The following is a 26459-nucleotide window of genomic DNA, read 5'->3' as shown; positions in this document are numbered from 1 at the left end:
CTCGTGTATTTTGGGAGGTGGATACAGTGAGACTGTATTATGTATTGTTATAGGCGAGTAACAGAGCTTAAAATAGCCTACTGCGAAATTACCAAACCAAAGTAAATGAAGATGAGGTTATTCAAAGTACTGAACTATGCTACTGGTGTGTATTTCTCGAAGAACTCTCCGGCGATCAGCCCTTCCAGTGTGTTGAACCAACCTACGTTGCTAGTGTAGGCCGTTACGACGGAAGCGATCGTACCGCTACCGATCTTGCCCGTCAACTTTTGCAGCAGACCGTTCAGTTGCGCTAGCTCGAGCTCGTTGTTAGTACGCGAGGCGATGTTTACGACTGCGTTTTCGACAACACTTTGTCCCAACCGAGCGATGACTTCGTCGATCAGGTCGTCATCCGAGAGGAACTCGATCAGCGCATCAACGCCAACCCGGCTGGCCGTGTAAACGGCGGATATGATGCGCGTTCGTTCCGTTTCCAGATAGTTGAACGTGGCACCGGAACCGGTCGAAGTCATCAGGAAATCTTTGAGATGGGCTTTGTTCTGCGAACAGGCCAGAGAATCAATCAGAAGTGCTCGTTCGGCCTGATTCTTCGATGCAAGCATCTTTTGGTACAGCCACACGAACTCCTTTTCGGAAGCGTCGTGTAAACCGTAGCAATAGGCGACACTGGCAATATCCGGATGTACGGGTGTGTTGTTTTCCACTGCCCGGTTTAGTACGTTTTTCATGCGTGTTAGGCAGTCCTCGTGGCCGATACGGCAAGCCCAAGTCGAGATGCTTTGTCGTAGATATTTACCGAGAAGAGTGTCGGTGTCACTGACAACGTCCACCGGGAGGTTCATGTAGACCGGGATCAGGATCTCGCGGACGTAGGCGACGAAATTGGGGTACTGTTCCGTTCCTCGCAGTTTGTTGTTGAAGTATGTGAGCACGGTACCTGCGGCGGCCCATGGTGGATACTCGTACTCTTTCTTGAGGTAGGTCATCAGCTGAAGGGCTACTGCCATATCTAGGCGATCCGCCCGGGCTAGGTTGTACGCGTCGTTAATTAGTTGGGCACGGTTCTGAACGTGGATTGTGGAATGGTCCTGCAGCAGTGAACTGATGATCAGCTGCCAGTTTTCTAAGTCGTAGTTGACTCGATAGTATCCGGTTTGTTGTTTGTTGAAGATGATCCATTCGTTGGCGGCCGCATCCGTAGCCAGCTTAGCCGTCTTCGAGGATAGCCAATCAAAGTTGAGCGTTGGGAAGTCAGGCTTTGATTGCTTGGCGTAGTTGTACGGAATGTGATAAACGTGATCTCCCGGTAGCCGTCGATCGCTATAGAACCGTTCTTGTGTTAAATAGATTTGTCCGTTTTTGTAATCTCGGCGAACGGTAAGCAGCGGAAAACCGGGTTCAGTTGTCCACGAGTCCATTGCTTGCTTAACAGTGAGACCATTCGGTAAAATGTTCTTCCCATTCACTGCTCCCTGGAGAGCTTCGGATAAATGATCAGCCACGGCGCTGTCCAGTTCTCTGTTCGCAAAATACGTCACCAAACCTTCCCTCCAGTTGTCATCCTGGAAAACAACTCGGAACATGTTCAACACACTACCAGCTATAAATAAAACAAATTAATTTGGCAACCACCAACGCGAAACAATCGGTAAAATACCTTTATCGTACGCCACGGTATCGAACAACGCCGCTATCTCACTGGGACTGGCCGCATTCCAGGTCATCGGTCGAACGCTCTGCCGAGCGTCGGCGCTAAAGGCATTCTGTATAACCTCAACGCCCCACAAATCCCAGTACCGGTCCTCCGGATAGGCGAGCTGTGCTGCGTAATACTCGTAAACGGTAGCAAATCCTTCGTTCAGCCAAATATAATCCCACCAGTCGGGGCTGACCAAATTGCCGAACCATTGATGGGCGAATTCATGCGCAATAATTGTCGTGACACTCTTCTTATTGCGATAAGTGTTTATCGCCGGATTGAATAACAAGACAGGTTCGCTGCGAATGGAGAGACAAGATTGCAACCGCTAGATGTACCGAGTATAGACTTTTATTATCTAATGCTACCGAGGTTGTCATAAACTCGAGCGATAAGTGAGTCTGATTGTGCAATTTTAATAGTTACTCACCCATAAGCCACCAGACCCCAGTTCTCCATTGCACCCGAGCCTCGGTCCGGGATGGCAATCTGTGTCATTTTGGGCATGTAATCGGTGTACCGTACACCCGTATAATCGGAGAGAGCGTTCAGGATATCTTCACCTGCCTGCAGCGGATATTCGGTTTCATCGTAAACATTAGGCCGTGCGTAAACCGAATTAATTCCGCTACTTCGTCTAGCGAAATTGGTCACCGCGAAAGCCAGCAGATACGTGGACATTTTAGTCGACGCCGGGAAGGTGGTAATCACATAGGTCGGGTCATCCGGATCCTCCCTGACTATCGAATTCCTGGGCATATTAGAAATGGCTTCGTAGTTCTTCGAGTGCGCTATCGTTAGCTCAAAAGTTGCTTTAAGTTTTGGCTCATCATAGCACGGAAAAGCAGACCTTGCGTGCGTAGGTTCGAACTTAGTTGAAGCCACGTAGTGGCGCTTGTTTTCATTGTCCACATAGGATGAAGCAAAGAAACCTTGGTTGTTATTATTCTGAAGTCTACCTTCAAACTCTACCTTAATCATGTAGGTTCCTTCCGGTAGCTCGCCGTTGAAAGTTATAACCAGATGCTCGGTCGTCGGGTCGGTTGCGAACTCCGGGTAGTTTAGGAAAACTACTCGCCCCTCTGGGGAAACTGTATGGGAGGAAACTTTCCATATACTTAGCTGACGGTTATGCAGCGTGATTGTGCTCGATGGTTCCAACAATCTCAGAAAGATTTCCACTGTCCCTTTGAATATGCGATCATTCTCGTGAATGGCCGTCCTCAGATTCAGATTGTAATGCGTTGGAACGGATACGCTCGGTAGCCTGTAGGACTCGTCAACCGCTTGCAGGAGTTCGATTTCCGGCTCCGGGGCAAGATCCCCGTCCAGTTTGCGCCACTGGGGCCGTTCGGCCGCAGCCAGCCCTAGCAGCACACAAACACAAATCGCTACCGTTTTTCTTCGAATCATACCTGATTTCGACCTGCGACAAATTCGAACGAACTAATAATCGGTTAGCTCAAGCTGGACTATTTATTGGCGTTTTTATTGGCTGATAAGATTTCACCAGTTTTATAGACACCTTTTGGATCATTAAACGTCAACGATTATTGCACTAGAAAGCCCATGTTATTACGATTGGACGGTCCGTTCTCTAGATTTGGGTGGGGACTTAGACCTTGGAAGGAAAGGATAAGTACCTTTGTAGTTTATGTAAGTTGTAGTTTATGTAAGTAAACGTAGTTGAACAGATTTGAAAATTATTTCAGCTGCGTTTGGATGTTTTTGTTGTTTCCGGTTGTGCAAATCAGTCATATTTTTTCTCAGATATTTATTAGTCATAATTGGCTGATCACCGAAATCAATGCACTGATAACACTCACTGATAGGCGAAGAAAGTACAGTCTGTTGGGTGAGAGAGTGCTCTAATCACGTTCATTGTTTCAAACTGTGAAATTCCTAAATCAAGAAATTATCCGTTGTGTTCCATTAGGTATAGACAGGTACGGTTTACCTCTATATTGTGTGAAAAAGGACGACTTTTGACATAATATTTGCACCATGCCTAATATGATCATCAACAGTGGTTACTATGGTATCGTTAATTATGGGTTCACAAGAAAAGTAACTTATTCATCGTTATTTAATTTATTTCGTTACTAGCTGACCCGACAAACTTCGTATTGCCACAAATTAACCTGTGTTGTACATAAATCATGAATCTCGGGTGATCTTTGTCACTATCTCGAGTTTTGCAAGCCCCCCAGTGGGCGGCGCTTCCGACGGCGGGTCACCGGCAACACTCGCGACCGGCTCGTCCTGAATGATCTAGTGTTACTATAGATAGTTTTTGTGGTCTTGTTATTGATTAATGTTTTATGGAAGAGTCTCGAATTTCTCGAGTTGGATTAGTTTTTGAGTTTCGCAAAAATTTCTGTTTTATTTGTATGAGAGTCCATATCCCCCTACCACAGGGGTGAGAGGTCTCTAACTATCATAAAATAAATTCAAGACTCAAAAATCTCCTACATGCTAAATTTGGTTCCATTTGCTTGATTAGTTCTAAAGTTATGAGCAAATTTGTATTTCGTTTGAATGGGAGCCCCCCCCCCCCCTGCTAAAAAGGTAAGAAGTCCTAATTCATCATGGAAAAAATGGTTGCCTCCAAAAACGGATTACCTACGAATGGCCGAAACACAAATGGCCGAATCACGAATGGCCGAAACACAAATGACCGAAATAACGAATGGCATAATTTACCAAATGGCCGAATCACGAATGGCCGAATCACAAAAGGCCGAATCACGAATGGTCGAATCACAAATGGCCGAAACACGAATGGCCGAATGTCATATTCGACCGAAAATATTCATAGCCTTCAACCTGCGCAAACGTTGGGTACATGCTGTCCTTTCTCGCTGCCGCTCGTTCGGACTTAACTAAGGGATAATCCCTAATAGACAGTAAACCTAGGAAAATGCATGCACCTAAATAGTAGTGGTTTCTGCGGGGGGGCTGCCCCCGCTTCCGACGGCGGGTCACCGGCGCACACCCGCGGCCTACGGCCGTCTCGCCCTGAATCATCTAGGAAACATTTGCTACTAACACGGTAAATACGTCTCCCACCTTATAATGAAGATGTATTTATAATCAAGAAATATGAGGTAAAAACCAGTATAAAAATTATCTTTCGTAGATATATGCTTATATTATAATTGTAATCTTATTCTTACTGTCATGGATTTTCATAAAGAAGTAAATGCAGTAAACTACAAGTTTATTACCCTATTACTAAAGCGGCCGAAACATTTCATTCAATATCCCGCCATATCCATCTTTGTTGACCGCACATAGCAAAGCCAACAGTTGTGTCTATTGTTGTTGAACACGGTTTGCTTTTCGCACGGTAGTTGGTAGTTGTCCCGTGAAAAAAGAGTGCATCCGGTGATTCATCCGATATTGCTGGCTTCAACAACGAAGAAAGTGCACTTGTCGTTAAAATTGTATTGTCGCAGAGAGGAAAACCGATGCTTTCCATTGATGGGATACTATTCAAAACAAACAAACAGCAGCGGAATGCTTCTTATGCTTTTTTTTTCACACAAAATATAATAAAACAATTAAATATACGCGAACTAAAACAATATTACTCGACAATACAGACATATTCATGGCGGTAAAACGGCTGCAGGTTTGTTGATAAAGCACTTTTATTTGATGTTTTTATAATGTAATAAAAATTCTAGGCCTTGTCTTTTCTGCCGCAAAATCGGATACAGGAGGCGTACGACGCGATGGAAGGAACGATTCCTGAAGATTAGGAGAATTGCCTTACATATTTTCAGAATACTTACATAAGTGGGAGGAACCGGAACAACAGGCCATTGTTTCACCCCACTCTGTGGTCAAATTTTATGCCTGTCATTGACAAGCTACCGCGGACCACAAACAGCTTGGAAGCATGGCATCAACGATGGATAACCATTGTTGGTTCCCATCACCTGTCAATGACCAGGATCGGGGGAACATCCTTAGATTTTTTCAGGGGGATGTTCCGAATTCGCGCCGAGAAATAGACGAAAAAATCTACTCGAAATGTGTTAATGCTCACAAAATGAGCAGCAAAAATTTTGTTGACGCAGTTGCGCTTTTATTAAGCGCTAAACAGCGTTCGTAAAGCATGTTTTGTTTGTTCAATAGTAGTAGTTTGTTTTTTGTTTGATTAAAGTTATTTGTTAACTAATTGCCAATTCATGGTTTTTTATTGAGTAGTTATGTAGGCATTCCGAAAAATTTCGGCCTTTCGTGATTCGGCCATTCGTGATTCGGCCTTTCGTGATTCGGCCATTCGTGATTCGGCCTTCTGTGACTGTTATTGAAATTCGGCCATTTGGATTTCGGCCATTCGTGATTCGGCCATTTGTGTTTCGGCCATTCGGTACCAGCCCCCAAAAACACCCACATGCCAAATATCTACTAATATAACTAATATAACTAATCAATAGTTCTCGAATTATGAGGAAATTTGTATTTCATTTGTGTAGAAGCCCCCCCTCTTGAAGTGTGGAAGGATCCTAATTCACCGTAGAAAATATTTTTGCCTCCAAAAACCTGCACATGCCGAATTTGGTTCTATTTGCTTGATTAGTTCTCGAGTTATGGGGAAATTTGTATTTCATTTGTATAGGAGCCCCCCCCCCCTCTTAAAGTGGGGAGGGGTCCCAATTCATCATAGAAAAAAATTTTGTCTCCAAAAACACACACATGCCAAATTTGGTTCCATTTGCTTGATTAGTTCTCGAGTTATGAGGAAATTGGTACTTCATTTGTACAGGAGCCCCCCCTCTTAAAGTGAGGAGGGGTCCTAATTCAACATAGAAAATTTTCTTGCCCTCGAAAACCTTCACATGCCAAATTTGGTTCCATTTGCTTGATTAGTTCTCGAGTTATGAGGAAATTTGTATGGAAACCCCCCTCTTAAAGGGGAGAGGAGTTATAATTCCCCTTATAAAGAGGGGAGGGGTCTCAAATTACCCTAGAATAAATTCTTGTCACCGAAAACACCCACATGCCAAATTTGGTTCCATTTGCTTGATTAGTTCTCGAGTTATGCAGAAATTTGTGTTTCATTTGTATGGGAGCCCCCCTCTTAGTGGGGGGAGGGGTCTCTAACCATCACTAAAACCTTTCCTGGCCCCAAAAACCTCTACATACAAATTTTCACGCCGATTGGTTCAGTAGTTTTTGATTCTATAAGGAACACAGGACAGACAGACAGAAATCCTTCTTTATAGGTACAGATTTAAATAAAACAAATTTTGTTTTATAGTTATACAAGATCCAGTTATTAATTTATTAACTAGTCAATTCTTAGTAGATTTTGCCAATACACACACGACGCACCTGTATTTTAAAGTTCCTCATTAGCTTGATGCTTTGGCTTCCATTTCTCCAGTCGTTCTTGAATTTTTCAAGATCGTCAGCTCCATCCATCCTTCCTCAGTTTTTCTTTCATTAGAACCCAAAATTTTTCATTGGATCTGATTACTTCAATTTGGTGGATGTGGCATCCTGGTATTTAAAGCATACTAACTGGCCCGACAAACTTCGTATTGCCACAAATTAAACTGTGTTGTACATAAATCGTGAATCTCGGATGACCTTTGTCAAAATCTTGAGTTTTGCAAGTTTCTGAGGAGTTCATGGGTGTTTTAATATACAAATTTTCCTCACAGTACACTGAGAAAACTTTTCGTATAGTTTCTATGTGTTTCACACATAGATTTTTTACATGTGCCCAGTAAACGAACTTTATGTGTCAAACAGTTACCATTTAGGGCAGAAGCACCGGTTTTAGCCATAGCACCTGTTTTGGCCATACTTGTATTTACGTGTTAATTGATGAAATATATGGCTAATAATGCAACTTTAGATGAAACTAAATCAAATTTTTGATATTTTTCCATATAACGTATATGAAAACTAATACTAGAAAATTATTATTCTAGGAATATTGCAAAAATAAAAAAGGCCTCCCTTAATTTCCCACATAACCTATTGCCAGCATAGTACGAAAGGAACTTTCAGTACATAACATTTACTATCTAAAATTATTTATTTTTTGTTGGGTTTTTCCATATGGTGTAATGGATTATTTCTCAAACCATATCGATCATATGATAAACGTAAAGAAGTATATTTTATATAAAAAAGGATGTTTAGCCATAGGAGATCAAAAACTTTCGCTGTGCCGCTTTTGGCCATACGTCAAAGCAATTTCATATTTCATATGCCCGTTTTCGCCATATGTAAAATCTATTGATATTTAGTTCTGAAATGGTGATCGTGGAATTCCAAAATTTGTTCTTTTTTTACCGCTGGAAGACAGTGAGTTACTTAATTGATTAATTCATCAATAAATTTATTGACTATTTGATATGCTTTGTTGAAGATTGTACACAAAATGATGGCTTCATCGAAAAACATTGCCTGTCCAATCAAAGGTGTACATTGAGGTGTACAATCAAAGTATCTTCAGAATACGCGACCCGTAAAAATACGGTATCTAAGGTCTACAATTTGATACGTGTGGCAAGAGGCAGAAAACCACAACACAGAGTACTGGAACGATACTGTCCAAGGAGGAGGAAAAAATTGTTTCCTGGCTTATTGAAATACTACGTAGCGATTTTATAATGCAGCATCATACGTAGTTATTCAATGTGAAAGATTTTCTTACCAAAAACAATCGTGATACTCCATAAAATATAATTTTTCATGTAATTTACATATTGTTCAAAATATTCACAACTTTTTTGATAACTTTTATTTACGTTGGAGAGGAAATGGTTCTCGTCTTTCATGGTCCGTCATCAACAACTATCAATTTGGACTCCCGAAACTGTAACTTCAGCCAGCGCCCGAGTTAGCGAAGCTATCATGGAAGCTTCCACGTGGATAAACTACGAAGGCATCATAATTAATTTGATAATTGTTTTGATTATACTCCTAGGATAGCGTTTCAGAAAAGAAGTCGCTCAAGGTTTTCTCTCTACACTCTACATGGGGACTTGGTCAAAGAGAACGGGGTTGGATGACCACTTATAATTTGAAAAGCCATGTAAATACTGGAATAAATTAAATAATACATATGGTTTTCTCAAAGGGAAGTTCCAGTTTTGCTTTCATATCTCGATAGGTTCTAATGTTCTTCGATTACATAAGAAAGTACTGTATCAGACTTAAAATAATGTTGAAATATAATCTATTTCTAGAACAGCATAATTTTTTTTGCTTAGTTTCGCTATAAGCGACGATTTCTGTAATTGAGATTAAGTAGCTCGAGCCTTACGATACCAAGTGATTATTAATCTTCACGATCACAATATTTAAAGAAAACTATGTTTGAAATTCAGATATCAAAAGGCTGTTACATACTTTTCAAACGTTTGAAGGTAATGCATCAATATATTACGATATCTCACCAATCTGTCCTATGTAAAGCTGAAAGTTGAATGTCAATTTTTTGCAGTTGTGGTTTATGAAAAACGCTTTTGTTTAACATAACTCCGTCATGCCTCCCAGTTTGCCTCGAGGTATGATGCTGGGAGAGGCTGTTAGAGTTAAGGCCCCCATACACGTACGTACATGTTGGCCGAAAATGTTGGTGAATTCATGTTCGTCCAACACGCTCGCATGTGTGTGAGTGCCACGAACCAAACTGGCAGAAGAAAATGTTCGGCTCGGCGCTCGGTCGGAATGAACCTCCAACATTTTGTTCATTTCCAACCCAACATATGCGTACGTGTATGGGGGCCTTTAACAGGATCGCAGCAACTGGTCCTGCAATTGTCCTGCACTTTAACAGCTGGCTGCGAAGTCTCTCGTATAAAAACAAAAGGTCAAGTTTCGGTAGCGGAATGTAGCACCTGGGATTTGCATTGCTTTGCTTTTTAAATCGGATAAATTTGTTACACTTATTGCACCCGTAGCAAGCAAAAAATAAAGCAGAAGTTATTGAATCATCGGCTATGAAAATTATCCAAAAGATTTCCCATACTTGATTATATTGCTGCAAAAATGGATTTATAACTGAAAACTGCTTAAAGGATTAGAAATAATCTCAAATAAACTTGAGGATAAGGAAAAAATGATTTTTATTATAACTTTTTTTTTCTCGAACAGCAATTTTTGCACTCTTGCACAAGAAAAGGTGCGACGAGAAAAGGTTAAAATTCCGGGAGCAATGCCAATCCGTTGCAATTTCATATTAAAAAGATAACTAATTCAGTAAAATTAGTTTGCGTGGTAGTTTAACTTGTGTTGCGATACTTTTTCAGCAGGGTGGCCAAAATAGGAACACAGAGTGGCGAATAGAAGAACATTATGGCCAAAATAGGAACCCAGCAGAAGTTTTTCAATCGACAAAAATTAAAACAAAAAAGCATATTTCCATCAAATAAACTTATACATTATGAAGATTAAGACTGAAATTACCTGTTGAAGAGGTTAAAAATATTTAGTTTATTCGTTTTTTATAAAACGTGATCGATATCCTTCAAAAAGTTTGACAAACTATGGCCAAAACTGGTGCTTTTACCCTATGTGTTTTTAAAATTTACCTTTAAAATTTGCACATACTATTCATATGCATATAATTTTCATGTGTATTTCTGGGCGGCTTGTGTTTATATGTGGCACATAATAATCATAAGGATTTTCATATGGAAATTTTCCATTAGTTATGTGCGGATTATTTTGAGTGTAAAATAGAAAACAACTTCCCCCATTGCACTATGGGCAAAAACGACCAAAAAGCGGACGCAAATAAGATACGGCCTGCAGGCTGATAGAATACATGTAAAACTATTTTTTTGGTTCCTGTTACCAAACCGACGATACCAAACGGGAAGTTAACCAATAAAATTAATGTGCTCTGAACTAAATGGGATAAGCCCAATTCGATTCTGTGGACTTCTTTACACAAACTTATTAGGTTTTTAAGCTTTGTTTTCTCAAAACCTTGCTTTGTATAGTCCAATAAGTGCACAAAAAAGTTAAAAATAGAGGAAATTGAGCAAAATGGAGCACTTTCCGATGACACACAGGAAAGGGGTTGGCACCACGCGATTCTCCGGAAAATTTTACGTGCGTTTTTTTGCTCGTTTTTGCCCATAGTGCTTTGCTTAGCCTGATAAAATAAAACGGATAGCATTAAAATATTCGCCATGATTATATAACATATCGCCGAATACCATTTTGCGGAACACCACTTCTCGATTGACCATAACGCGGAATATAGAGTTTCGCGTAATACCATTTCGCGAAAAACTTTACGCGGGATGTACCATTTCAAGGAAAATCTTTTCGTAGAAAGTACCATTTCGCAGGGCTGACCAAACTGAAGGAAAGTAATAGAGGTCAGTAGATCTAGGAAAATAAATAAACCTAGGTAGAGGTGATCTCTACGGGGCTGCCCGTCGCAGTGGCCGGCGCTTTCAACGGCAGGACGCCTGCAACACTCGTGGCCTGTGGCCGTCTCGCGCTGAATTATCTAATGTTACTATTGATAGTTTTTGGTGGTCTTGTTATTGACTAATGTTTCATGAAAGAGTCTAAAATTTCTCGAGTTCGATTAGTTTTTGAGTTACGCAAAAATGTCTGTTTTATTTGTATGAGAGTCCTTATCCCCCTACCACAGGGGTGAGGGGTCTCAAAGCATCATCAAAAAAATTCCTGCCTCCAAAACCCCCCACATGCCAAATTTGGTTCCTTTTGCTTGATTAGTTCTCTAGTTATGAAGAATTTGTTTTAATTTAATTTGTATAGGAGCTCCCCCCCCCCCCCCCCACGCTATGTCTGAAGGGTGCGATTATGCAACTTTGATGTACATAAAATTTTCTTTCACAACGTGTTAGGACAGGTCTTCACGATTCAGAATATGCTAATTTTAAAAAAATACATCAGGAAAAAATTGAAAAAAGTCAATTTGAATATTTTAGTTATAATCAACCGGGTACAGGTGTACGCACTAGTAATTCCATGAGCAAAAGTGCTCCGATGTTGATCAAACTTTGTGGATTTGTTCTTTTTATGAAAATTTTAGACCACTTAGGGTGGTACTAAAATCATTATCTATGTCATAACACCTTCTCTTAAATACTCTCGGATACTTTTTCATTTCAACGAATCTGACAATGAGAGATTTTCTTCGTGTCCCCTCTCTTCCGCTTTTTACGACGATACTAATGCATTTTAGCGCATCAGCTTTGCGCGAATCGGTTGCCGGAATCACTGGCTAACTAAATGTTTTGAAAATTTTCTTTTCAATGCTTTAGTTTCGCCGTATAAAACGGAAGAGAGGAGACACGAAGAGAATCTCTCATTGCCAGATACGTCGAAATGAAAAACTACCCAAAAACTTTTAAATCGCTCAACTGGTTACAACAATTTTGATAGTAGTCGAAAGGTATATTAGTGAGTATCTAATAAAAACGATGCATTGTAACCTATATTAGTTTTTTTGAATTATATTGGTTTGAAACCCAAACCATCCAAACCATGACATGATTACAAAAACCTTGAACATATTTCCGTGCAATGACAATAATAAGATCCCAGCTTTTATATTTTTACCTTTGTTATACTATAACAAAGGTTTAAAAATTGGTCGAAAAACACGAAATTGATCCGAGGTCCGGAGGGCCAAGTCACATATACCAATCGATAGGGTTCGACGATTTGAGCAATGTCTGTGTGTGTGTGTGTGTGTGTGTGTGTGTGTGTGTGTGTGTGTGTGTGTGTGTGTGTGTGTGTGTGTGTGTGTGTGTGTGTGTGTGTGTGTGTGTGTGTGTGTGTGTGTGTGTGTGTGTGTGTGTGTGTGTGTGTGTATGTATGTAATGATTTTTTCTATCGCCTGTTTCTCAGAGATGGCTGAACCGAATCGTTCGCTATTAGTCTCATTTGAAAGATAATATATCCTAATAGATCACTATTGAATGATTTTTTGATTGGACGTTTAATTTGAAAGTTATGAGCAACCGTATACACCACACCAAAATTAACAATAATTTAGAATGATTTTAACGAAGAAAATTTACCTAATTTCAATTATTTTAATATCAAACGAGAGGTTTTCACACTACGAATATATATGCAAAATTTCATAAGAATTGGTTTTACCGGTCAAAAGATATTAACCCTCGAACACTCGCGCCAACTTTTGTAATACAGTTACTCGCGCGCAAAATAGTCCCAAACCAAAGAAAACGTGTGCAAGGGAGTTTTGACTGGGAAAACTTGGTTTTAAGTTTATTAAACCATTGTAAGAGTTTCTTGAAATTGAAAGCTCTATCGTCTGGTAGAATTTAAATTTTGATTAATCCCCCTAAAAGTGAAATAAAAAATTTATTTTTCTTCAGTGTCAATATAACACATTGATGTGTTCTGCAAAGTTATAGAACATATTATTACCAGAAATTTTGTTGAAGGCTGTAACCTTCTATCTCTGCAGCGAAGATAGAAAAATCTTATTTATTGTATATGAATTTGTAAAATCAGTTTTTCTATTTTTGCTCTTTTTGTAATTGTTGTATAACTTTTATATGTACTACAAAATTGTACAAATAATAAAAATACACAACTTTGCTGAGAATAGTATACCTGTATGTTTGCTTGTTTAGGAACTGTAGAACTTTGATTATAAAGAATGCCCCAATTTTGACTCCGAATTACTCGACTACCAGCAGACGGATACATTTTAAACATTTTACATTTGCTGATAGTTTTGCTGCATACATTTTCCCAACAGTTTAAATTATTAATGCATTGAATAATTATGACATTTTACGCACAATAAGTTTGTTGAAGAATATACGTTAGTTAAACAACGTTTTGTAACTTTATAACAATATGGCGTTGGAAAACCTACTCGTGTTGTATCAAATACAACAGCGTGAGTAACCGAAGGTTAATAAAAATTGATGCAAATTATACAAGAAAACTCTACTGATGTGATTCAAATAGAATAGCCACAGAGAACAGACATCCAAGCAAAAGGTCCCCACTTGGATAAAACTTATGTCAAATTAGTTGGGAAACTATAGTGATGATGTCGCTGAAGGCGCATAAAATTCTACACTAAACTCACAACAGCTAGCTTCTGGCGCTAGCATAATGCTTATAGTCCATATAAACTAGCGCCAGAGGAGCCAAAGGTTGTCAGTGTGCAAATCAAAAGAATCATTTAGTTGGGAAACTATAGTGGTGGTGACGCTAGCATATTAGGTGATTTTAATTTGAAATTTTATCCAACAATTCCCAAAAAATTTGTTCGTGAATGGATGTCTGTTCTCTGTGGAATAGCATTACAGGAAACTATGCATAGTTCAAAAACCTATAAACTAGACCTTTACTAAACAATGTATATGTTAAAGAATAAGATTTCCTCTTACAACTTACTTTTATTTGCACTCACTCAGATTAATAACAACATATTAATAATAACTTACTTATCCTTACTCAGCAATTTCATGAAAAAAGGATCTATCAAAATTTAAAAGTGTTCTTATTTTGATCAAATTTTGTAAACTTATTCAATTTTCAAGAATTTTATGTAAACCAACGCACTGCGTAACGATAACCAATAGATGAATTATGTTCCGAAGCCGTGTCGATTTCTATCTCAAATAGCAAGTAAGACCGTATAACAAAGGTTCCTTTCACCACTAGGTGGATTAAATCGGGTTTTTGAAAGCTTAAAAGGTTAAAGCGGTAGGGAAAAGTAACGAAAATGTTTTTTGAACGGAGGGAAAATAGTGGAAAGCTTGGTTCGACCAATTCACAACGACAACTTGTTATACGTAGCTACCAATTACCCCCTCCCCCCCCCCCCTTACCTTTCCACTCTTTCCTATCCATTCCCAAAAAATAGTTTTGTAAAGAAGAAAGATAGTGCTTACAAATTATGTTGCGGCCATCTTAGATCTTAAACAAAACCGAGTGATGTGGCAAAAAGTCGATTTCTTGTCATAATCTAATATGGCGACATTTGCAATTGTCGCTCCAAAAAATTGTTCGCCCAATTTGAAAGCCTCATCCTTTCTTTTTACAAAACCATGTCATTTGTTATTTGTTTATATATCAAATTTCGGGACTGTCACACGATAAAAATGTTGAAGTTAGCCAAAAATCAACTCTTTTTAATACTGCTCTGGTCTTTTGGCGAACGAGGGGTCCACTGTTTCGAGTTATTTCAAGTGAAATTCTCCATATTTAACAATTTTCATTCATCAAGCACAAAAATTGAGATATTTAAAGATTTCGTGGCAAAAGTTAAGTATTCAAAAGAAGGTGTCAAGACTATGATGCTGATTTCTAGGACCACCCCAAATCAAGAGGGGGTACCATAAGCGCCAAAATAAAAATACGGGTCTAAAATTTTCATAAAAAGAACAAATCCACAAAGTTTGAGCAAAATCGGAGCACTTTGTATTATGGAATTACTAAGTCCGTACACCTGTACCCGGTTGATTACAGCTAAAATATACAAATTGACTTTTTTCAATTTTTTCCCGATGGATTTTTTTAAAATTAGCATATTCTGAATCGTGAAGACGTGTACTAACACGTTGTGAAAGAAAATTTCATGTACATTAAAGTTGCATAATCGCACCCTTCAGACATAGCGTGCCCCCCCCCCCCCTCTATTAAAGGGGGGAGGGTTCATAATTCCCCTCCTAAAGAGGGGAGGGGTCTCAATTCACTATAGAATAAAAAAAATGCCTACAAAATCTCCCATTTGGTTCCATTTGATTGATTAGTTCTCGAGATATGAGGAAATTTGTATAGAAGCCCCCCTCCTAAAGTGGGAAGTGGGGAGAGGTTCTAATTCACCATAGAAAAAAATTCTTACCTTCAAAAAGCTTCACATGCTAAATTTGGTTCCATTTGCTTGATTAGTTCTCGAGTTAAGAAGAAATTTGTAAATTTGTGCCCCTCCCTCTTGAAAGGAGGAGGGGTCATAATTCGGTTTTTTTAATCCATTCTATTTACGTAAAAATTGTGATTTTGGTAAGTAAAACGGTAATTTTTACTTCAATATTCAATACGGTCTAGCAAAAAAGGGCCGACCTGGACCGATGTGATCTCAATTAATTTCGGAGACCAATATATTACTAAACATCGATACAAAATTTGTTTTGCTGCTTTTGAGCAGTTTTTACGTTATTGACATTTGAAAAAACCATATTTTTTTTAGAAAAAATGCCTTTAGCTTCGGAACCGAAGGAGATAGCAACTTGATTCCTTCAAACAAAATGTGCGTTTTCCATGCGTGTGAAAGTGCTCAAAAAGCATGATTTGTGAGAAATAAACACGAAAGAATATATAAAGAAAAAACGGATTTTTTAGGTCCACCCCAACCAAAATACTTTAACTAGCTCCAGTCCATCAACCATAAGAGATAGAACTTTCATTTCTTTAGCAAAGTTACTTAAAATTTAATGTTCTTCAACCTTGCTGAACATTTTATTCAGCTAACTTAACCCTTAAATGCGCAATGTTGTTTTAAAACAACATAGTGAAAAACATCCCCAAAGTAAATTATGTTTGCCGCCTTTAAATAAGTAAGTTTTCTTTTTAAATGAATTTTTTCAGCGTGCGCATTTAAGGGTTAAGCCATAAAAAATTTTATATTTTGCACTCGCTTACTATGATGGTCAAAAAGTGCGAAAGTTAAAATAACAAATTTATTTCTGTTTTATTTGTATGAGAGTCCTTATCTCCCTACCACAGGGGTGAGGGGTCTAAAACATCATTTAAAAAATCCTGCCTCCAAAACCCCCCACATGCCAAATTTGGTTCCATTTGTTTGATTGGTTCTCGAGATAAGAAGAAATTGTATTTCATTTGTATGGGAGCCCCCTCTTAAAGGCGGAGATGTCATAATTCCCCTCCCAAAGAGGGGAGGGTTCTCAATTCACTATAGAAAAAATTCTTGCCTCTAAAAACACCCACATGTCAAATTTGGTTCCATTCGGTTGATTAGTTCTCTAGTTATGCAGATATTTGGGGGAAACGGTCTCTAACCATCATAAGAACCTTCCCTGGCCCCAAAAACCTCTACACGCAAAATTTCACGCCGATTGGTTCGGTAGTTTTCGATTCTATAATTAACATCCCGACAGACAGACAAACAGAAATCCATTTTTATAGGTTAGAGTATTAATGTGTGTTAATGACACATTATTTAGGTAGTTAACGGTAGCGTGTTACTGGCACAGAGAGAAAGTGTCGGAGTCGGTGCACATCTTTCCACGTAAGTGGGATGTCAGATAGTGAACTGCAGGATATCACATTGGCGATCTTTTGATCGAGGTAAAATTGAACCTTGGGTGTGATTTTAGAGGTATAATCTGAGGGAAAAAGTGCAAAGTGATGCAAAGTTGCTTCGGCAGAGATAAACGATCAACGTAATCCATAAACCATTAAATATTATAAACTCCCAAGTAACATTTTTTTTTGTATAATAGCTTAACAAACACTGCTCCACGGGAATAAGCTGTACAATAGTTTAATAAGCTATTATACAACAAAAATGTTACTTGGGCTATCAATCCATAAACTATTAACGCAATCGCAACGATTAATAGGTTAACCTTAGGCGCTCTATCTCGTCGTAAAACAACACCTATCAGAATTTCTATTGGATGGTAGGGGAAATTACCATTGGATAGATTTGAACGTATGCTAAAATTGAACCGGGAAAAGCCTATAGCCAATTCGTGTTCAAGTTGAGCTGGAGAAAGGGCCATAGCCAACGTGTACAAGGATTGAGTTTGGCAAAGCCCATAGCAAACGTTTGTTAGGGTTGAGCCGGGTAAGGCACAAGGCCAACACCTATGAAAATAGGTTCGAGATGAGTCTAAGGTAGATACTGGGACGATTAGGCATGTCCTATCAAAGGTTTTATAACAAGTAGTATTTTTTTTATTTTCGGTCGTCACATTACAAAAGTGAGTGATTTCTCTACAAGCTACCTGGGTAGTGATTATATTCAACAAAGTTGCTTGTTTTAGCGTGTTCCGCAACTTTTTTGAATAAAAAAAAATTTTTTTATGGACGTATTTTAAAAAACAAAGGTTTGTTAGTACCCAAATAGGTGCATTGACGATCACCCTAACAGTGCAGGAAGATGCGCTATATTTTATTAATAAAATTCTCCAAAGACGTCCTTCACTAGGGTAGTTGTTTACTGTTTTATTTCAATGCAAAACCGGCACGACTCAGAACAGCGTAGTACTTACGTACCTACTCCGTAAATTTGTTATTACGGATCCCAACAATCGGCAGGTCCATCTTCACTGGAGCGTTCTTATTAGTGTTGCCCGTCTTTGCTGCCTGCCGAAAAATCCGTAGTTTTATCACCGAGGAAAGGGTTACACTTTCGTTTCAAAACCGATGAAGAAATAAATTTTAATCAAACTTCGAATCCAATTTCAGCTTAAATAAAAATTTAATCGACATTTGTGCTTTATTTGCTTTGCTTCATTTGTTTATTCGTATTGCAGGAAAGTGGAATTTAACACGGATGAACTCAGCTTTTTTCCACCACCTAAATATGTGATCACTCTTTATCAAATTTGTGCTATAGGTATTGTCCTTGATTGTTTTCGAAGTACATTAGTATTTTTTTTTATTTAAATCGTTTAATGATATTTCACATTTTATTCAAATTAATTAAGTACGCTTATTCTCGACTTTCATTGTTGATCTTTCATCATTCGCCTTTCTTCTATGTTTTTCCGTCTTTTATCTTTTATTTTCTTTCTTGTGGGTTTTCCGTTCGGCGATTCGTTCTTTTAATATCTGCCTTTCTGGCATCTTTAAATAGTCTTCTTGTATATTTCCAGCGATTTGTTATTTTTTTGTATTGTCTCTTGTTGCGTTTTTGGTTGCTCGTGATTGCGTCTTTTCGTCTTCATTTGTAGCCTGTTTTGGCAATTCTTGTCGTAGCAAAATCTGTCGTTTATTCATCTCTTCATCTATTTTCAGTCCTTTCGTCGTTTTTGGCATTTTTCGTCATTTCTTTGGCGTCTTTTCGGTGTCAGCTTTTCATCTACTTATCATCACTTTTTCGTCATGTTTTCGCCGCGTCTTCGCTATTTTTGTCCTCTTTTTGCTGTCTTTTCGTCGTTCTTATATGGTCTATTCGTTATCTTCTTATTGTTTTTCAATGCGTTTTCGCGGGTTTTTGCAATCTCTCTGTCATCTTTTCATAATCGTTTTTCCATCTTGACATCACACTTTTGTCGTCTATTCGTCATTTTTTGACTCAATCTTTGCTCTTTTGGCGGCTTTTTCAACGGCTTTTTACCGCTGTAGTCGTCTTTTTTCGTTGTTAAAGCGCCCTAATTTTTAGCATCGTCATGTCGTTTTTTGTCATCCTTCTATCGTTTTTTGTTGTCTTTTGATTGCATTTTTTATACCTTTTCGCGTTATCAAGAGAGCCAGAATTCCACATAAGACTGTTGCAGTGGCCTTTCAAGCCTGCGCCCTTCTGGCATATTCTGGCAATGTTCTTTTCGTTATTGTCATTTCGGCATTCGTTTGTCATCGTACTGTTATATAGTCGTCGTCTTTATTGTGTGCATATTTTGTCGTGTTTTTGACACTTTTAATTAATTATTTTGTAGTGTTTTCTGTTTTTGTTGATTTTTTTGATAGCTTTTTGCCAATTAGCGGTGTTTTGGCGTCTTTTCTTTATCATTTTGTCGGCTTTCGTATATTCGTCGTTTTCTGCATGTTACTTGTATTCTCTTGTAATTTCCGTTGACTGTCTGTTCGTCCGTCGTTCATTAAGCTTCGTTTTTGGCCTTCTGCGCTGATTTTTTGACGCCTTTTTTTCGTTTGTATCATTAGTTTTGTTGCTATTTTGGCATCTTTTTGTCGTTTTGTGTTTGTTTTTATTGTCATCTTTTCGTTGTCGTTTGTCATCGTTTCGCCAATTTTTTGTTGTCTTTTTAATTGTTTTTCTTTGTCCTTCTTTCGTAGCCGATCTCTTCGTCGACTTTTCTGTGTGTTTTTCGCCTTTATAAAACTTTTTCATGGTTTGTCTCTGTTTTATCGTCTTTTTATCGTGTCTTCATCGCCTTTTCTACATCTATTCACAGTCATTTCGTCGTTTTGTAATGTCTTTTTTGGAACTTTTTGTTGGTGCTTTGACCCTGACGTTTTTTCGCCGTTTTTTCATCGCATTTTTGCCATCTTTTGTCTTTTTTTACATTGTCTTTTCACCACCTTTTCATCATCTTTGCATCACCTTATTGTTATATTTTCGATACCTTTTCGCCGTCTTTTTGTCATCTCTTTGTTGTCTTCTCTTCGTGTACGTCAGCTTTTTATCATCCCTATGCCATATTATTGTCGTTTTTTTGTAGTTGCTTGTTTGCTGGCGTTTCAACGTATTTTCGTTGTCTGTTTTTTGAAGTCTGCTTTTGGTGTTTTCCATCACTTTTCATCGGATTTTACCATTTTTTCACTACTTTTTGTTTTACCGTCTTTTTGAAACTTTTAAACTTTTTTTTTTTTGTTTTCTTTGTTGTATTTAGTGATGTTGTATGACGCCGTTTTGGCTTTTTTCGTCATTTTATTGTTGTCTGTTGGACGGCTTTTCGCCATCATTTTGTCATCTTTCTTTTTTTGTCTTTTTTTCGTATTCGTCGCCTTTTTGTCATCTCTTTGTCGTATTTGCATTCTTGCTCTGTGCCGGTTTTGTCGACTTTTTTGTTGCTATTTTGGCGTCTTTTCGTCGTCATTTAAACATCCTTTCTTCATTTTTTTGTCATCCTTTCATCATTTTTGGTCGTCGTTTCGGCGTTTGTTTTGTCTCTTCGTCACTATTTTTTGTTTATTTTTCGTCATTCTGCTTGTTGGCAAGTAACAAAAACGTTACCTTTTTTCTATCGTTCTTTCAACATCATCTTTTTGACGGGTTTAAACCTCTTTTTGTCGTGTTTTTATTCTTTTTATCGCTGGTTCGGCATGTTCATGTCATTTCTGTCATATTTTTGTCGTTTTTCCTTATCCTTTTCTCAACTTGTCAGCGTAATTTCGCCAATTTTCCATCGCATGCCACTTAGTTGGTTTCGAGGTATGATAGAGTCGTCGTATGATAGAGTCAGTAGGATTCTTGCACTAGCCCCGTAACTATCCTGTACTCTAATAGCCGGCTGCGAATTCTGTCGATAAAGAAGGGTCAAGTCTTAGAAAGGACGTTTAATCTCACGGCTTTGCTTTTTTTCCATCGCATTTTTTCTGTAAGACGTCTTTTCATTGTCTTACCTTCGTGTTTTAGACTTCTTTTCGTTTTCTGAAGGCTTAAATGTTTAACTGTTTCCGATTATCGCGTAAAAAGTAAGTTAGGCTAATTAATGCAAATAGAACAATAATGCCAGGTACTTGGTTATAAAGAACAACTATATTCGCTTGGCAGTAGCTAAGGATTTTAAACTTCTACCGAATTAAGAAATCATATTGGGAACTATCAAAATGTACGAAGATATTGAAATGAAAACCTTTCACTTTTTACCATACTCCAACAGGGATAATGTGTGTGAATATATTACGACCAGAGACGGAAAGCCTGAAAGTGAGGAATATCACGCTATAAACGCACAAAATGGCGAAGAATTGTATTTGCCTTAAAACTTAAAAATGCAAATTACTAAATATTGACAGCATTAACGTAAATCTTCCCTTTTTAATCACTAAACATTAGAGTAGTAAACAAACAAAAAATTCGTAGGTCCGTAGAAAATTTCTAAATCCGTAGAACTACGTATAAATCCGTAGTTCTGGCAGACATCACTACCGGTCGATCCAAGATATTGTGATTCGCGAAAGGGGGTTTCTGGGTATTTTGCAAATACACGCAGTTTACCTATTCGATATAGCGATCCGGCTCGCTTTTTCTGTCGCTGCAACTGCTCCAACCTCCGTTCAAGATTGACGGCCCGTTTTTTACGTAGCATCGCGGCATCTTGACCGGTTCTTGCGGAGCAAATCGGAATAAAAACAAAACTGCTTTTTCGCAACGAGCGTTTTGACGTTTATCTACGCGCAGATGGACTACTAGATCGACGAATGGTTGGTTGCACTAGAAGCAAAACGCTTCGTTTGGTAAATTCGCACTTCTCATGACGCATTTTGACCCGCCAATCAATCAAGAAATTTTACGTTGGCTGTTGAATACCAAGACCATTTGGACATAAGAAGAGCCGTTTTTTATATTTATAATTCATGTTGGTGATATTTGAAAAGTTTCGACTGGTCATCTAAATAAACAGTTCCGAAACCAGTATTGACTCTCTGACATACAATACTATTTATGTAGGTATTTCCGAGAATGTCTCATATCTCAAAACAAATAATTTTGCTTCACCCGTTCGATGATTAGATTGAATATCGACTACCCATCGACTGTTTTATTGTCCGAGCAATTATTATCTGATAAGACAACACGTATTTTACAAACAATTTTTCGGGATCACTAAACCGCTTTTATCTATTACCGTCGAGACAACGAAGATTTAAATCTTGTTTCCATTGAAAAAATTCTCTAGGAATTCGGCCACAATCAGCCCTTCAAGAGTGTTGTGCCAATCGAAGTTAGCCTGTACCGTTGCCAGTGCCGCTTCAACGACCTCAACCGGTGCCAACGTTTGGACCGTGTCGAACAGTTCCTTGAGCCGGCTCAACTCATCCGGTGTGTTGGTTCTAGATGCGATTGCTGCAATCGCATTATTGAAGGCAGGCTGCTCTAACCAATAGATGAAATCATCGGCCATGTCCCAGTCGTTGAGGAACTCGATGAGAGCGTCTACACCGGTTCGGCTAGCCGAATAGACGGCTTGCACAACGCGGGTACGCTCGCTATCGTAGTAGTTAACTTCTACCCCAACTCCGGAACCGATGGATGAAGTGAGATAGGCCGAAAGTTGATTATCCTGTTGTGAGCAACCCATTGCGTCGATCAGTAGGGTTCTCTCCGCTGGATTCTTGGAGTTGAACATTCGTTGGTACAACCATAGGAATTCTTCATCACTTGCCGATTGTGCGCCGTAACAGTAAACGATCGATGATACGTCCGGGTGTACGGCCACGTTTCCTCGAACGGCTTCCTGTAGGGTTTCTTTGGTTTTCGAAAGGCAATCGACCATGCCGATCTTACATGCCCACCATGATATCGTTTGCTTCATGTATTTCTGCTGGAGTGACTCGCTTTCATCGACCGTGACTACTTTTAGAGTTTGGTAGATTTCTTCGATCAGTTCGTTGACGTATAACGTAAACGGTTCATAGCTATCCGTTCCTCGAAGTTTGTTGTACAGATAGGTTAGAACGTTGTTTCCGGCAGCCCACGGGAGGTATTCGTGATCTTTGCGAAGTGCTAACATCATCTCAAGGACGATACTCATGTCCAGCAGATCTGCACGTGCCAGGTAAAAAGCATCATCGATCAGTTGGGCACGGTTTTGAGGATGGAAACTTCCCACTGAGGCAATTAGTGCGTCGGTAAGTAACCGCCAGTTGCGGGTATCGTAGTTAACTCGATAGAATCCGAATTGCTGTCGGTTGAAAAGCAGCCACTGTTCAGGTTCCACATCGATCGTCAATCTTGCGGCTCGTGTCGTGAGCCAATCAAAGGAGTTGAGTTCAAAATCACCATTAGCCTCGTGAGCAAAGTTGTACGGAATGTACCAAACGTGATCGCCCGGCAATACTTTGTCGGCGTAGAATCGCTCCTGAGATATAACCACATCCTGGTTCTGATAGTTGCGGCGAACGTTCAACACCGGATATCCGGCAGCCGTTGTCCAGCTTTCCATAGTTTCTTTCACGGTGCTACCTTCCGGCAGTGCCGAAAGCTCATCGGAAAGGCCCTCTTGTAATCCAGTGTACAAATCATCGGGAGTGGCCGCTGCCAGTGCTCGACTTAGTAGATATTTTTTGATTCCAGCTCTCCAGCTGTCCTCACCCAAGACCACACGGAACATGTTAAGTACGCAGCCGGCTGTTGAAAATGGAAATTGTTTAAGAATTACGTTGATAATTTTGGTAGTGGACGTAGAATACCCTTGCCGTAGGCAACCCCATCGAACAGTGCCGATATTTCCGCGGGTGTGGCCGCATTCCAGTTCATGGGACGGGTTGAATCGCTTGAATCTGATCGAAGAGTCGGCAGAACGTTGTGAGGTTGGAAAAGGCTCAAATAGTTGTCTTCTGGATATGCCAGCTGTGCCCCGAGGTATCCGTAAATCGTAGCAAAGCCCTCGTTAAGCCAAATGTACTGCCACCAATCGGTGGTCACCAAGTTGCCGAACCACTGATGGGCGTATTCGTGTCCGATAATAGTGACAATATCGATTATGGTACGATAGGTGTTGACGGTCGGATCGAACAGAAGAACCGGTTCGCTGGTTGTGAAAGAAAATGAAGATGCCATCAACTTCATGTCATTCAGGTCTTAAATAACTTACCCATAGGTTACTAGACCCCAATTCTCCATCGCCCCAGTACCCCAATCCGGAACGGCAATCTGTGCAATCTTCGGTTTATAGTTGTAGTACGAAATGTCGGTATGAACATTGAAAGCGTAGAGGATGTCATTGCCCACTTGTAGAGCAAACTCCGCATGGTCAATCGCATTCGGTCGTGCGTGAATTTCCTGAAGCGCAGTCCCTTTAGTCTCGAAGTTCGTAACAGCAAACGCCAACAGGTACGTGGACATAATCTGCGTCGGTTGGAAATGCGTTGTAACAAAGTCAGGATTCTCGATATCCGGAACCGGTTCACCGTCAAGCGGCATGTTCGACACCGCATTGTAGCTGCTGTGGTGAGTGATCGAAACGGTGAAGGTGGCTTTCAGTGACGGTTCATCGTAGCACGGGAACGCCATCCGAGCACGGGTTGGTTCGAACTGCGTTGAAGCGATGTATCGCCGGATGTTGTTTTCATCTCGGTAGAGCTTACGGAAAAATCCACTGGAAGTGGACGTCTGAAGACGGCCATCGTACGTTATAGTCAATTCGTAGTTCCCCACTTCCAACGTTGACGTGAACTGGAAAATGAGTAGTTCTCTCTGCTCATCTAAGCTCCAAGTTGGTTCCTCGACGACGGCCAAACCATCTTCCTCTTCTCGGTTCAGTACAGCAAACGTAACGACTAAACCACGATTGTGAACAGTTATCGTATCGGTTGGCTCAACTACCCTCAAGTCAATTGTCACACTGCCGTGAAAATCCGGTTCACCATCGTGAACCTCCGTCCACAGGTTAATGGTGTAGTGGCTGGGAACCGTTTCCGTTGGTAGACGATAACTCTCGTCGACATCCTGTCGGATTGTAACCCCAGCAGCTGTTGCTGCCCTAGTATCCCCGAACGGGGGTATTTCAATGGGAAATCTCTCGGCTAGCGCCGCCGACGAGGCTATCAGGCACAGCAGTGCCAGGCGTATCAGCATTGTCGTTTACGTTACACCACCAATAAAACCGTACTGAAGTGTCCGAATTTTCTATCTGGCTTATTTAAAGGTGGGTAATCAATACGATGGTTTTATTGTTAAGTAATAACCGCTCGTAGATAGTGCTTATCATCTGGAAGTTGAGGCTCGCTGATGATGGAGACTGAGTGGATCTGAATAGTATCTTGACGTTTTCCAAACAATCATATTGTTTGGCAGACAGAATACTAAATATAGCAATGAAAGTTTCATGTGTTAGAATAAGTGCTTGTAAAGCGTTATTATGTACAACTCATACCAAAAGTTGTGAGGATGTGCGTTAAAAACATTTGGAAACGATATATTCTTAGGTGAACTGCCGTAGATATCATTCAATGAATGATCAATCACGGATAAATACGGTAACAATTTACCGCTGTTGAAAATTTGTTTTGAAGATTGAACCACTTCAATTACATTGAGTAAACATCAATTACATTTTCCCATAACCTAATCAAAAAGCTAATGGCAATGAAGTAGTACGGTGCACCAATCGAACTGTCAAAGTGCGTACCTATCGAACAAAATGGCTGCCACGATATTTTGCCACAAAAATTTACCGGGTTTTATTGAATTCTGCATATATTTTTGCAGCGTTTGAGATGGAATTTAATTTTTCAACGATCAATTTTAGATCTTAAAATAAACGCAAAGCTTGTAGTCAATGTAGTTTTACTAAAACTTTCCGTTTACTGGTTTAGTTAGTGAGTGACAGTGATGCTCAAACTGCGGAATTTTTCGTTGCCATACTTTATATATTTTAGAGCTTCACTTAATCGGGATTCAATACAGAAAAGAAGATAAAACAAAATTGCGACCAGCCAGATAACGCGGTTTCCTCTTCCGAAATGTCAAATCGGAATAATTTATTTTTGGTGATGGTGATGGACTATAATTACAGCACCGATCATTCTCTATTAATCCGGAAGGCGAAATTAAAATTTCGGGACAAAAATTTTTGCGGTTAAACAGCATGTCTCAGCTTAATGTGGTCTTTGGCAACTTTTTGAATGAAAAATTGATGCATATTTTGAAGGGGTCGTTCAATATTTAAGCGTTACTTAAACAACAATTTAAGTAATAACTTTTTGAGTAAACTTTTTTCTACCTTTTTGGTTTCAAAATATTAAAGATAAACCAATTTCAAGTAATTTTTCTGAAGATATGAAACTTCTACCCATTTTCAGCAATAGACCTTTGTTTATAAACGACCCCTCAAATCACATTTCTTCTTGTAACATGTTTATTTCCACA

General features: G+C 39.4%; 2 protein-coding genes across 2 annotated transcripts; both read right to left on the bottom strand.

The window, feature by feature from the left end:
• Positions 1-134: 134 nt before the first annotated feature.
• Positions 135-3115, bottom strand: LOC128739365 (aminopeptidase N-like). Its single transcript, XM_053834849.1, has 3 exons — positions 2133-3115; positions 1661-2001; positions 135-1603 (listed from the first exon to the last, which is right to left on the bottom strand). Exons 1-3 carry the CDS (start codon positions 3113-3115, stop codon positions 135-137), a joined length of 2793 nt encoding a protein of 930 aa, XP_053690824.1.
• A 19118-nt stretch (positions 3116-22233) lies between these two features.
• Positions 22234-25166, bottom strand: LOC128739364 (aminopeptidase N-like). The gene is made up of 3 exons (XM_053834848.1): positions 24184-25166; positions 23780-24120; positions 22234-23717 (listed from the first exon to the last, which is right to left on the bottom strand). The coding sequence occupies exons 1-3, from the start codon at positions 25164-25166 to the stop codon at positions 22234-22236; spliced, it is 2808 nt and encodes a 935-aa protein (XP_053690823.1).
• Between the last annotated feature and the right edge of the window lie 1293 nt (positions 25167-26459).

This window comes from Sabethes cyaneus, chromosome 3, assembly GCF_943734655.1.
Source record: "Sabethes cyaneus chromosome 3, idSabCyanKW18_F2, whole genome shotgun sequence".
Classification (NCBI taxonomy): domain Eukaryota; kingdom Metazoa; phylum Arthropoda; class Insecta; order Diptera; family Culicidae; genus Sabethes; species Sabethes cyaneus.
Note: the sequence above shows the minus strand (reverse complement) of the source record. Positions and strands in the feature narration are given on the sequence as shown.

Coding starts and splice junctions, on each gene's coding strand:
- LOC128739365 (XM_053834849.1), bottom strand. CDS start 3,115: ATGATTCGAAGAAAAACGGTAGCGATTTGTGTTTGTGTGCTGCTAGGG. Junction 2,002..2,132: donor TGGGGTCTGGTGGCTTATGG/GTGAGTAACTAT, acceptor CTCCATTCGCAG/CGAACCTGTCTTGTTATTCA. Junction 1,604..1,660: donor TACCGTGGCGTACGATAAAG/GTATTTTACCGA, acceptor TTTTATTTATAG/CTGGTAGTGTGTTGAACATG.
- LOC128739364 (XM_053834848.1), bottom strand. CDS start 25,166: ATGCTGATACGCCTGGCACTGCTGTGCCTGATAGCCTCGTCGGCGGCG. Junction 24,121..24,183: donor TGGGGTCTAGTAACCTATGG/GTAAGTTATTTA, acceptor TTTCACAACCAG/CGAACCGGTTCTTCTGTTCG. Junction 23,718..23,779: donor TGGGGTTGCCTACGGCAAGG/GTATTCTACGTC, acceptor CATTTTCAACAG/CCGGCTGCGTACTTAACATG.